Genomic DNA, 14,046 nt, shown 5'->3' on the forward strand with positions numbered 1-14,046 from the left:
TGTTTTTCAAAAAATTCTTATTATAGACATTATGTCCTATTACGGTGACGACAATATGTTAAGAATGACAGCGACGACAACGATGAAAACAATTGCTAAATAGCTATAGCAAACGGTGAGGACAAGTAATGTAATGCATGACAATAGTGCCAACACTGCCAATAATATTAAGAATTATGTCAATGATAAGAGTGAGAAGAATGGCAACAATGATAGGAATGATGACAATAGAAGCAACAGTGAAGAAAATAACGTCATGACAAAAATGACAATGGCAAAAGTGACACACTAGATATCAGTGGCTACAGTAATAAATCTGACAAAACTATAACAAAGATTACAAAAATGATAACGATGAGAACGACAATAATGACAACATATTAACACTAACAATTGTAAGAATGACAGCAACAATTATAATGACAAAATAACAATAATTACAAAAGTAACAATAATTAAAATAGCGGTGGTATTAACAGTAGTGATGAGAATGAAACAATGACAGTAATCGCTACAATAGCAACGACAGTGGTAATAAAAAATGACAACAATAACAACAGTAGCAGAAATGACGACACTAATTTGAGTGATACGAATTAAATCATGGAAATAATTAACAATGAGAACAACAACTTTGACATGTTGGACAACAATGATCACAACGAATCTTTGACAATAATAGAAATGAAAATAAGATCCACCATGACAATACCGACTGGAATGGAAACAAGAGCAACTGTGACAGGAATGACAGTCCTAATCTCAACATTGGTAAAAAGAACAACAATAATTATTATGACAAGAAAAACAATAATCACGAAGGTGACAGTAATGAAAACACTAGTAGCACTAAGAGCAGTGACGAAAGTGAAACAATGACGAAACAATAATGGCATTAATAACAACGATGGTGTTAAGACTAATGAGAATTAAATAATGGAAATAATTAACAAAGACAAAAACAACTTTACAGGTTTGGACAACAATAATCACATTGAATCTTGGATAATAGAAAAAGTAAAAATAGAAACCGCCATGACAACATTGAGCGGAATGGAAAGAAGAGCAACAAGAATGGCAGTAATCACAAAGGCGACAATAATGGCTAGAGTCTACAGTGATAACATTAATAGCAATGGCAATCGTAACAACGAGTGACAACAATAAGAAGTCATAGGAGTGATAAAAAAACTGTAGATAATAACAATGCAATCAAAATAGAAATGATAATTGAACCCACCATGACAGCAATGAGTGGAATAACAAAGACAAAAAATGACAAGACGTCAGCAGTGACAATAGGTCAGCAGTAGCAACGTTGACAACAATGACGTCAGTGACAAGAATTAGAATATAACCAACCAGCAAGCAATATTGGCATCAATGGTTCAATTACAAGAATTAAAGCAGACACTACTAGCAACAATTGCTGTATTCATAACAATGTCAGTAGTGAGAGGAATGACAGAAAAAATTAGATAATGACAACATTAGCTATTTTAAATGTGCTAACAAAATTAACAAAATGATATCAGAGAGAAAAAAAAAGAAAAGAGATTACGGGATATCAACGACAGATTATGCAACAAGCAAAATATCTATACATATATATAAAAATGAATCGCCGTTCGTTAGTCTCGCTAAAACTCAAAAACGGCTCGACCGATTTGGATAATTATTTTTTTATTTTGTTCGCTTTACTTCAGGGGTGGTTTGAAAAGAAAAAAAAATCGGAAAAGTTGCCCGGAAAATTGGAAAATTCGGGAAAAACTGAAAGTGCTTTTTTCTGTGAGAACGGCTGGAACGATTTGGCTAATTTTTTTTTTAATGTTCGTAATAATCCGTATGAGGTTTTTATGTAAAGAAAAACTGGAAAAGTTGCCCGGAAAATTGGAAAATTCGAGAAAAACTTTTGTGTGTGCTTTTTTGTGATGGATATGCATAATTCTTTTTTTTTTGTTTTGTTCGTTATAGTCGTGAAAAAGTTTTCAGGAAAAAAAAATCGGGATAATTACAAAGGAAGGTCGAAAAATTCGGGCAAACTGCACACATTATAATTTTTGTATGCGTTCTCGATCATAACTGACGATAGGAACGACATATTTGATTAATTCTTTTTTTTTTTTTTTTGTTCGATATGCACCGGGATGGAAATAACTCAATTGAATGTTTTCAATAGAAAAAAAATCTGGAAGATTTGGAGAAAAATCTGGATAAACTAAATTAAAATAATTCGGGGAAAACTGAGTGCTTTTTTGTATGAACTCAAGACCATAACTCAGGATTCGAACGATGGCTATGCGTAATTCTTTTTTGGTTTTGTTGTTAGGGTTTTGGATAGGTTTTCGAAAAAAAAATTCGGGACAATTACAAAGGAAAATCGGAAAATTCGGACAAATTTCAAAAATTATAATTTTTGTATGCACTCTCGATCATAACTGACAATAGGAGCTACATTGTAGGTATAATAGAGTCATCTACAATTCATAAAACCTCTCCTTTATTTATTACTTACTTTTGTCCATCGCTTGGGTTACATTATTCTAAGATATAAAGTTTTGTGGTTATTTGTGAACTCTTAAACTATATTAATTAGACAATATTATCATTAATTTCGTCTCAAACGAAAACTACTATTGCATTCAAAATAAATCTGAAACACACTAATGCTTGATGCTTTTTTTTGTTTTCAATTGAAAAAAAATTTGGACAATTTGAAGAAGAATCTGGAAAAACGCAATCCAGTAAATTAAAATAAAATTACATTTGATTTTACTTTTGTGTTGTTTCGCGATCTGTCCAACAAATGTAGTAGTTGTTTTATTTCTAATCCAATTTATTTGCCTACATGCACAAATGTCATTTGACAGCTGATTGTGAAATTGGGAATCAAACCAATCAGATTGTTTACTTGAACATCGATCTTGCAATCGAAATCGAAATGTAAATATTGGGTGATTTAAAATAATTGTGGATAAATCTGGCAACTATGTACGAAAATTTATGTGGCAACTGTGTGGATAGGTTAGAGTTGACATTTCTTGGACAGTTCATAGTCGCGCAATTTTGAAAGTTGTCAAATCAATGTGTAATGGAATTAAAAAAATCAAATGCATGCTTATGAAATATCATACAAATGTGAACTCTATCCCATTCACACAGTTGCCACATAAATTTTCGTACATAGTTGCAATATTTATTCACAATCATTTTGAATCACCCAATAAAACTGCTTGAGATTCATTGTGATTTCAAATTTAATGGAAGAAAATAAATCATTTGTTTGGACATGAAATTCTGACTTAATTAAATTGTGACTTAAATTGTGGAATAAAACCGCTTGGTTCCAACTCGATCACATCTCAGGCACATCACACATTTCCAGCATTTCAGCAGTGTAGAATACTGTCGATAGAATTAATTTCTCATGTAAAATTCTTCATTTTTACTTTGTTTACACATTCCCAATAGCTTTTCACAAATTCACAAAACAATCATAAATAAATTTAGGTATTGAAATTTGGACAAGATAACGTCTGTCGGGTCAGCTCTTCGCGATATTATAATATTGGGTTACCCTCTGGATCGACCACTCTTCTTCTAATTTGGAAAGAATGATACCACGTAAACGTCAAATTCGCCTGTCAACTCTGTCAAAACTGACAACCGGAAATCAGAAATGGGTTTAGATTACAGTGGTACCAATTGTATTTATATTTCATGTACTATTCCGGACACGGAATCTTGGCCAACATTTTTTAGACATTTCTAAAAAAAAAATATGTAAACCAATCTTTAGTGTCATTAATAAATGACAGTTATTAAAAATCACTTTGAAGTTTTTCTTATGACATCAAAAAAGCAGGGAAATGGCATTGTCGAGTCAAAAGTTGGGTTATATTCAATAAAGGCCAGTTCACACATATTTGTCAGTTAAATATCACTTGTGGCCAAGATTCCGTGTCCGGAATAGTACATAAAAGACATTAAATTCATTGGAATTGTAAACAAGTTTCATTTAATCACCAAACCAAATTCAAACCGTATAAAATATAGCCATTACTATTGATCTCAATGAATTGAAGTTGGAAGGTTGATTAGGATTGATTATAGCTAAATAAAATGTTACAAAAAAAAATATTCAAATCGGTGAAGCCGTTTTTGAGTTTTAGCGAGGCTACCGAACAGCGATTGTAGGTGATACGAAGTTCACCGGGTCAGCTAGTTTTACATAAAAATAAATACTTATGACAGATTTCCACTATTTGGCGATATTGTCGGGTGTCATTTAAATTTATCCACAAAGTTGGCGTTGAAGAGTCGATTGTCAGTTTGCAGAGTAAAAACACAAACAACGCAAAAAGTGAAGTTAGATTTAAACATCTGATCCGTGATCCGTAATCTGTGGTGCGTTCACAATCGACTGATTAACGCCTACTTTGAGAATAAATTTAAATGAACGCCCGATATTATTATTGATGATGACGTTTCTTTGCAAAACTAAAAGAGTGACAAAATGATTAGATTTGACAACAGCCAACAGTGGCAAAAACAAAACAAAATATTACGAAATAACAGTGACAGATTACACAAGAACGGGAAATATTTAAAATAATAGTAATCGTGACAGGTTTCCACTATTTGGCGATAATATTATTATTTGGTGTTTCGTCGCAAAAATAAGAAAATCTGGACATCCATCTCTCGCGCACTACTAACTTTATCGTTGTATTTGTGAAGGTTTCCATGAAAATTCCCGAATAATTCGAGCTCGTCTCCGTAAGATTTCAAGGATAAAAAGGAACAGGACAATATTGTACGGCTGAAAATTCGCCGCAATGTTTTTTGCCCGGAGCCACCTCCGACTTTCCTCCGACTCATCCCGTCCCGTGCCCCCGCACCGCCCACATAAATTTAGTTTTATTCCACTTTTGACATTGAGCCCGGAACTCTCCGCGATTAGAATCTCCCAACAAGTCGCCGGCGACGCTTTCCAGATCTGCGAAAATGCGTTGCGGGCCGTGCGAGCGCACGCGTTGAAAAATAAGAAACTGCTGACGACGGTTTAAACAACCCCCGGGGCTCGGCCCCCGTTTTAACGATAACAGGTGGCTGGTTCCGTGCCACAATGACGCTCTTAACGAGGATCACGGCGCGAAGAGGCTCCGCGGTTCGGGGGGCGGCGGACGCAACCACCTCCGAGCAATCCCAAATTTGATTTGACCCAGGATATCAGTTTTTGGCGCTACGGAGTGGAGGCGTAATAGAATCATCGAATTTAAAACGCGAACGAACAGATCCAGATTGGATTAGCGCGGTGGTGGCTGGTGCCGAAGCACGGATGTAGATGATCGGTTGTCTTTTTCTCCCAAAGAAACGCGATCGAAGGGTGAAACTTTTACAAGAGGGTGTTCGTCAGGATTGGAGTGCGGTCGTCATTAGGAGGGCGGCCGTAATTATAGAAGTTTTTGCATTAAATCCCCCAAATTGGAGGGATTTTGCATCACAGCTGAAAAAGTTTTTCGTAATTTCGATCTCTGTTAGCTTGTCTTCGAGACATTTCATTTAGACATTTCGAATTTTCCCCGCCAACCACCTGTCAAATTTGACGTTTGTAGGTTATAAACTTTTGATTCCAGTTAAAACAATGAAAAACAACCGCATGTGAGAGAGAGTAATCATCGTTTATTTATTACCAATATAACTTACAAGACTCGATTAGTTTTAATTAATAGATCCTATACAAATATTTACATTAACGTATTAGTTACAGGTTATATACAAGTATTACGTACATAATTTATTGCACAGTAGGCCATTTTTCATCATAAATAAATACAATTACTATTTTAACTATAAATTAAACTACATATTGCTAAAACAATGTATAAAATACAGTATTTACAATTTACCGAACGTACCCAAACAATTTGTGTAATTTTACGTCTCGATCGAGAAGCTATTTTTTTTTTTGGAAATACTGAAAGCGGCCATCTTTTTTTCAAAATTCTGACACAAAAAAATTTACTATTATATTTTAACATTGCACTAAACCTTGAATTTTCACGTGCCAAAATTTAAAAAAATATATAATGACCCACAAAATTAATGATCCACCCGGTGTATATTACGACGATCGAAATAATTTCCACCAAAAAGATACGACTTTCCATTTTGGTTGATTAATTGATAAAAATTACTCACTTTTTGGGTACACCCGGTATAACAAAAATTTCCTATTTTACCTAAATTGCGAACTTTAACGTAATGGTAACTAGTTGAATTTTATAAAATAAGTACTCGAAAATTAGTTGCATCATAACTTAGAACACTTAACCTATAATGAGCCTGTCTGAAGACCTGCGGAGGGTGGAAGGCCCCGAGATCATCATGGGCGGTGGCGGCGGCGGTATGTGCCCCAGCGACCTCATCCTGTGAAAGCCTCCGGCCTGGACGATGTCCTCGCTGATCGACCTGTTCCTGGAGCGCCTCTGGTGCGAGTTCCTGGCGGAGTCCAGCTCCACCTGGCGGATGGACGTCGATCGGGTCTTCCTCTGTGGCACCGACTGCAAGGAGTCCTCGTAACTGCAAGAGCGGATCTTTTAAGACGTTCGATCGTCCCGAACCGAATTTTTAAAATTTTGCACAACTTCTACGACCCTCTACTTTGCCCCACCCCGAGCGTGACATACTTGCTGCTCTCCTCCGACGACTGCGTGCTGGACTGTCCGCACTGGCAGTGCAACGTGTTGTCCACTATGCCGGAGTCCTGTCCGCTGGAGTGCAACGAAGTGATCGACTTCTCGATACACCCGGAACTCCTGGACCGCTCCCGGAAGGTCTGCCGGCGACTGGCCGCCCGGGGACAGTTGCGGTCGTGGTGGTGGTGCACCAGGTCGTGGCCGCCGTCGGCGTAGTGGAGGGTGTCGCCGAAAGCGGCGGGGAAGAGGGTGGGCTTGCCCAACGTGCCGATGGTGTAGCCCAGGGGCTGTGCGAAACTCTTCTGAAGCATTCTACGCATGCGGGGGTTAGTCTACGGGGGCATGCGTCTTTCGCAGGGTGAAACTTTTACCTTCGTTTTCTCCGACGGACGCACACGACGCAGATGGCGGTGGCCAGGGCTCCCACGAAGACGACGCATCCCAGCACCACCACCCCCACCTCCAGGGATGACAGGAGGACCCTCTGGTTACGGGTGTGGCCCCGTTCGGAGACGCCGCTTGCCACGGCGAGGACTTTAGGTCCTTCGAGTCGCTCCTCGATCTCGCTGTGCTTCAGCTGCAAAACTCTGAAACAAACGAGACATAAAAAAAATACAATATTAGCAATGACAACGCGACAAGGATAACAGTAACAACGAAAGAAAAAAAAACAGTGAATTCGGTGAAAACAACAAAGACAACAACAACAACAACAACAAAGTGCGAATGATAGCAAGAATGACACTAGTGACAACAATGACAAAAGCAACGAATGAAGGTGATGACGAGATGCAAAACTAATTACAATAATGACAACAATCAATATTCATCAAGAAGAATTACAACACGGGGAAGAATAAAACTGTGACAATAGTGTCAACAATAACAGTAATAAACAAAATAATGGTCACGAGAATAACGGTAACAAAAATGACAAAATGCTCAGAAGTGACGAGAAGATAAGAATGAGAGCTGTGGCTAGAATAACAACATTGACGAGAATGCAAACGGCAAAAATGACAGCAAAGACAACAGTGACGATGAGAAGAATGATTCCAAAAATAACATGACAACGATGACGGAAAGGCAAATCTAACAAAAATTACGTAACGATAGGAAAGATAGCAAAGATAACAGTGACCATTATGACAACAGTGACAAGATGAAAATACCAAAGTGACAACAGTGACGGCAGTTCGATAATGATGTACGTAACGATGATAGGAATGGAAATCATGACAACACTAACAACAATTGTAATATTGACAAGAATGACAGCTGTGACGACAGTAGCAAGATTGACAAGAATGCCAGCAATAGCAATATTGACAGCAACAATTACAATGAAAACAAGGAGCAAAGCATATATAATCGCAAAAATGACAGCAACAACTATTTTGATAAAATTGACAACGAGGATAACAACGAAATTGGCACAATAATGACGTCAAGGACGTCAATAACAAAAATAAAATAGTGACAAGAATTTAAAAAAATTACGTAGGAATATTAATGACAACAAACATAATAGGGACAAGAATAACAGCAATAATAAGGATGACGGTAATGACAAGAATAGAGAGCAGCGACGAGGATGACAAAATGATAACCAAGACATTAAAGGCAACAGTGACAAGAAATCACAACAATCCTAGCAAAAGAAATAACGACAGAAATGTTTTTTTTTTGAAGTATTTTTTGTTTGACACTTACTTCTGCAGCTGGTCCATGTCCACCACCACGTTCAGCAGAGGATCCACGGCGTACAGGTACATGTCGGTCCTGAAACAAAACCGCCTCCTGAAGATCGACTTCTTCTGCATTGAACACAAACTTACGCGCTGTTGTCAACTTGGTTGCGTTCGGAATGCGGTTCCAGCTTGCGGATGCGTATGTCGAATCCGGTCGCATTGTACAAAGCCCTGTCGAAACGAACACGCATTTTTATCGAACACGATAAATTATTATTATTGATCGCTCAGCAAATTACTCACTTGGTGATGTTGTTGATGCTCTTTTCAACATCAGTCGGTTTCATTCCCATCACCATAACGAGCTGTTTCTGGTCGTCGAGGACGTACACCTGTTGGAATGCGTATGCTATTCGATCGGATGCTTCAGGTGTGTTGCACCACCCGAAAGGCATCCAAATAAAATTCTACATTTGACTCAAAAAAAAAAAAAATCCACGCGAAGAAGAACTCGAGTCGAGTGTACAATCGTGTGTATTTTTTTGGTCGCACTGTGAAGCCGGTGAATAAGAGATGGCGCCACCGTCACAAATCTTTGCATTGCATTATCTTATGAGGTAAATCTGTTGCACAACACGGTGCAGAAATTTTAAGCCCATCGATTTCGATACTGCATGAAGTTTTGAGAACGCATGTGTGGCGCCCCCTGGTGACGAATAGAAAAAACACTTACGAAAACGTTAGCGATCGAGGATTTTCCATCGTCGGCGCCTTTCTTGTCCGTCGCTTTGACGTCGAACCCGTAGACCTTACCGGCATCTCTGGCGAAATTAGCGATCCCCCGAACCTGTCCTGTAATGGGATCGATGGCGAACCGTCGCGCCGCCTCGTCAGCGCGCCCTAGGATCTGGTAGCGGACTTCGCCGTTGAGCCCCAAGTCCGGATCCCTAGCCTGAACGCAAACCAAACCTGTAGACCCCACACCGGATGCGAGCCTCCTCTCACCTGCAGGCGCACTATGTGGTGTCCGTAGCTGGCAGAAGTGGGAATCGCCGCCACGATCGGTCGTCCGGTGATGGTGAACTTGGGGATGTTGTCGTTGACGTCCGTCACCCGAACTATGACCTTCACCTCGTTCAAGCCCAGATTGCCCAGTCTCTCGTTGGTGACGGGGTAGACCATGACGGTCATGTCGCGGCCCACCTTGTACTGGTCCAGTCGAATGACGAGCTCGTAGAGCGCCTTCTTCTCCCGATCTGGACTCTCCACGATGAAGAGAGTACCGTTGCGGGGGTCGATCCTGAAGACGCTTCTCGCGTCGGCGTTCTTGTCGCCGGCGATGCTGTACCGCAGCTTGTGCGAGCGGTACTGCTCCGTCACGTTCAGCGTGAGTACCTTGAGCGGTACCGGCACGTTCTCCTCGACTTCCACCTCGTAGTAGCGATGGGCGAACACCGGGTGCTCCATCGAGTGTAAGTCTTCGGGGACGTCGATCACCGTCACGATCAACAAAGCGGTACTGCTGAGACTCGGCGAGCCCAGATCCGACGCCACTATCGTCACGTTGTGCACGGTTTGGCTCTCGTAGTCGAGCTTCCCGATCGTGGTCACCACACCCTCTTTAGAGTCGATCGCGAAGAGATTTTGTCGATTCTTCTTGTAAGGGATGTCGAAGAGGAGCAACCCGTTGCCGTTGCCCGCGTAGTCCGAATCGTTGGCGAAGATCTTCGTGACGGGAGTACCCACGGGGCTGTTCTCCGCCGTTGTCGCGTAAAAAATCGGAATGTTCTCCTGGTAGTTGTGGTTGGAGTGGGTGTTGGACTCGGGGTTGGGTACCAAATCGTCGTACCCGTAGAAAGTTGGTGGATTGTCGTTCAGATCCAACACGTTGACCTCCACGTTGACGAAACTGCTCAGGCTGTGACCCTTGCCCGGATTGTCTTTGGCCACCACCACGAAGTTGTACTTGTCTTTGGTTTCTCGGTCTAGGACCCCGTCTACTGTCAGTACTCCACTCCAGGGGGACACCGTGAACGGGAGATTTGCGTCTTTTTGGTCGATCCTGTAGGTGACGTTGGCGTTCGAGCCGAAGTCCCCGTCGACGGCTTCGACCTTGCCGAGGACGTTCCGCGAGTACGACGACTCTTCGGTGTCGAAGCTGTACCACGACTTGGTGAAGACTGGAGGGTGGTCGTTCACGTCTTCGACCACGAGTCGCAACAAAATGTGGTCCTTCAGGCCTCCCTTGTCCGTCGCGGAGACGTTCAAGCGGAACTCCGACTCCGGAGGTAGCGCCCTGGAGATCGACACCTCTCCGCTAGTCGAGTGCACCATGAAGTACTGAGTCAGATGGAACGGCTCCGACGAGTACTCGTTCGGAATGTAAGTCTCGGACACCATCTCGTACTTGACGTCGGCGTTGTCCCCGAAGTCTCTATCTTCGGCGACGAGTTTCAAAACGGGAGTCCCCACCAAAATGTCCTCTTTCAACGACACCAACGGCGACATCTTCCCCTTGGCTCTCTTCGCACGCACGTACGCCGGAGTCAAAACGTAAACTCCCGTCGAAGAATTCTTCAGTTCCTCGAAGTGACCGATTCTGTTGCCCAACTGGTCGAAGTCCACCACCCGCGCCCCTAGCCCCTCGTAGACGATGAACTCGACGAAGCTGGGAGAGTTGTCGTTCTCGTCCTCCACCATGATTATCAAGATGGCCTCGTCGTACATTCCTCCCTCGTCTTTGGCCACCACACGCAAATTAAACATGACGGTCTCCTCCCTGTCTAGAGGCGTGTCCGCACTGGTGAAGAAGATCTTTCCGGTGTTGCGGTCCAATCGGAACTTCTCGCTCCCGTTGCCAAAAATATTCACGGTGAATTGACCGTTGACTCCGACGTCTTTGTCGCTGACGTGCACCAAGTAGTTTAGGTCGACTTCGGTGCCAGAGACACAGTTCTCGGTGATTTTTCCTTCGTATTTGTTGCGTTCGAAGGTCGGTTTGTTGTCGTTCTCGTCGTCGACGTGTACGGTCACTTGATAAATCCCACTCCCGCTGACAGTACCCTTGCTGTAGTCAGCTATGATCGTCAGACGGTACACATCTCGTACTTCTCTATCCAGAGGTTTGACAGTATAGAGACTACCGTCGGCGGTTATGGTGATGTGGTCGGTCACATCCTTCTGGTTCGCTATGGAGAAGGTCAGCGAGCTGGAACTCTCGTTTTTGAATCCCAACCGTCCGATCAGAATATTCCCCAAGTTCTCTCTCACGTGGAACTCGATGGGAGTAGTACCGCCCCTGGAAAAACTCCAATTACAATCTACCCCTACCCCATCAATAATTTACTTCATCAGGATGGTCGTCTGGTCTTTGGGGTCGACGATATGAATGGTAACGTTCGTCACCAAAGACATCTCCCTTTCGTTGGTGACCACCGCCTCGAAGTCGTAGTTCTGGCGATTGTAATTGTCTAGACTGTCGACAACTGTGATGGTACCGGAACGTTCCTCCACAGCGAACGGTACTGAAACACCTAATTTGGACCAGGCTTTTGCAAAACTGGTACTCACCTCCTTCGTGGTAGCTGTGGAGCAAATCGTAGACTATCGCTCGGCGATCTGGTACGTCCGTGATGCGGATCTGACCCACGCTGGTACCGATTCCTACGTTGCCCCCCACCCAGAACTCATACGGGGCGCCCACAAAATCTGGTACTCCTTTGGTAGACGCTGTAAGAGTACTGTAGTACCGGGATTTGGACAACTCTACTGGAACTGACCTTTGCCCGGTTGCCCTTGCACTTCTATGGAGACCACCGCCAGAGATGATCTTCTTTCGCTCGGGTTCAAGGGCTGGTCGGAAGCTTCGACGAAGAGGAGGTGTCTTCCTGGGGGCAGGCGCGGTTGGTTCACACTGATCTTGCCGGTCTTGCCGTCGACCTTGAACGGAATCGAATTGTTGGGTGCTTTCTGGATGTGGTAGTGCACCATCCCGTTCCGACCCAAATCCGGATCGATCGCGTGGATTTGTCCGACAACATCACCAACTTTAACATCACCGTTGACGATGTAGTTGTAGAGGTTGTTCGGTATGAAGGTCGGGTTGTTGTCGTTGGCGTCCAAGAGCGTGACCTCGATGTTGACAGCCGCCGCCCCCAACTTGTCCGTCACCACGCTGGCCACCTTCTCTTTGGCGTACACCATCATGGTCAGAGCGGTTCGCTTCTCGCGGTCCAGCACGCTCTGGTCCCTCACCGTCAGCCACCCGCTCCTAGCATCTAGAGTGAAGGCGCCGCTGTTGTCCTCCAACTGGTAGGAGAACTCGGCGTTGTCGCCTTGATCTTGATCCACCGCGATTATCTGCAAGACGCTGAAGCCGTTCGGGAGGTTCTCCACGATGCTGATGTTGTAGAAGTCCACCTCGAACTCGGGGAGGTTGTCGTTCAGGTCCATGATCTCGACTTCTACCCTGGCCACGCCGGTCTTGGCCGGGTTGTCGATCTGGGAGGCTTGGATCTGGAGGACGAAGGTGTTCCCGGGGAGGGAACGTTCCCCGTCCAGGTCTATCTCGCGCTCCAGGAAGAGGGAGCCGTTCACGTGGTCCAGCGAGAAGATGTGACGCTCGTTTCCTGTGATAAATTACAACGTGACGGTGTAGGGGGCGCTCGTGGCGCGAGTCAAAATTCGCCAAAAAAAAAAGTAACATATCTAGATTTTTTTTAATGAAAACTATTACGAAGAAACAGTTGCAAGAAGATTTCGTTTGTTGTAGATGGCGCGCGGTGTCAAAAATTAAAAAAAAAAACATATTTTTTTCTATTTCCAAAAAAAGAGGGTCCAAATAATAAAAATAATAATACTGAGGAAAGGTCAAAATTTTTGAAATGGTGTCATTTTTCTCTTGGTTGCCTGTGTGGAGCCTTTACCTGCTATAATGTCGTAACGTATGGGCGCATCAATGGCGATGTCCTGGTCGAAGGCGTGTATGGGAGGGTCGAAGGTCAAGAGCTTGTGGATTCTCTCTCCCTGAAGACATAAAGAGGACATTGTTGCGGTTTAGATGTGCCGATAAACGAGTTAAGTGCAATTTCAAGTTTTTTAACAGTTGTACGTAGCGTTATACCATATGGACGTAACGTACACCATTAATTATTATCGCGATTATTACGATTTATGGGCGCGTGCAGGTGGTCATCCGTTTCCGGATTTTTCCCATTCGTATTGACTCAGGATAACCCTGGATCAGAGCGAAACCAACAACCAATTACGCTATTGAATTATCTTCTGGTCAGGTTTGATGATTTTTATGAATCCCTCATGTTCTGCCATTTATTTCTTCGTGCGTAATTAAACAACGGTAAAAAATAATTGAAGATGAGTGAAAAAACAAATTATCATCTTGTAGAACTTGTCTGAAGGATAACGGAGGAAGCGTGTTCGTTTTTGCTGCGAAGAGATGCAAGAAAGATGTCAAAATGGAGGAAACAAAAAATATGATATCTAAATGGCGTAAACATACTCAATACAAAGTATCTCCAGGAATCCATATCTAATTAATTCCATTGCATTTCCATTGGAAGGTGACTCTTTTGCATTTATTTGTACAATGATTAGAGACATATTAGTTAAAGGAATTTCTTCAGGTTGAAACAAAA

At 42.6% G+C, this 14,046-nt stretch overlaps 2 protein-coding genes across 2 annotated transcripts in view; one reads left to right on the forward strand and one right to left on the reverse strand.

Moving 5' to 3' along the window:
- The window catches only part of LOC138136479 (uncharacterized), a 59,861-nt gene that overhangs the window by 7,605 nt on the left and 38,210 nt on the right, over positions 1-14,046 (forward strand). The window lies entirely within an intron of this gene.
- Cad89D (cadherin-89D) overlaps positions 5,666-14,046 on the reverse strand; it is a 48,532-nt gene continuing 40,151 nt past the window's right edge. Inside the window, exons 8-19 of the mRNA XM_069055664.1 lie at positions 13,318-13,417; positions 12,172-13,020; positions 11,963-12,121; positions 11,739-11,916; positions 9,398-11,690; positions 9,126-9,344; positions 8,696-8,784; positions 8,540-8,623; positions 8,415-8,483; positions 7,073-7,288; positions 6,693-7,013; positions 5,666-6,585 (exon numbers count right to left, since the gene is read on the reverse strand). Of these exons, the coding sequence (XP_068911765.1) occupies positions 6,333-6,585; positions 6,693-7,013; positions 7,073-7,288; positions 8,415-8,483; positions 8,540-8,623; positions 8,696-8,784; positions 9,126-9,344; positions 9,398-11,690; positions 11,739-11,916; positions 11,963-12,121; positions 12,172-13,020; positions 13,318-13,417 (4,830 nt within the window). The 3' untranslated portion in view covers positions 5,666-6,332. The remainder of the gene's footprint in view (positions 6,586-6,692; positions 7,014-7,072; positions 7,289-8,414; positions 8,484-8,539; positions 8,624-8,695; positions 8,785-9,125; positions 9,345-9,397; positions 11,691-11,738; positions 11,917-11,962; positions 12,122-12,171; positions 13,021-13,317; positions 13,418-14,046) is intronic.

Source organism: Tenebrio molitor, chromosome 8, assembly GCF_963966145.1.
Source record: "Tenebrio molitor chromosome 8, icTenMoli1.1, whole genome shotgun sequence".
Taxonomy (NCBI): Eukaryota; Metazoa; Arthropoda; class Insecta; order Coleoptera; family Tenebrionidae; genus Tenebrio; species Tenebrio molitor.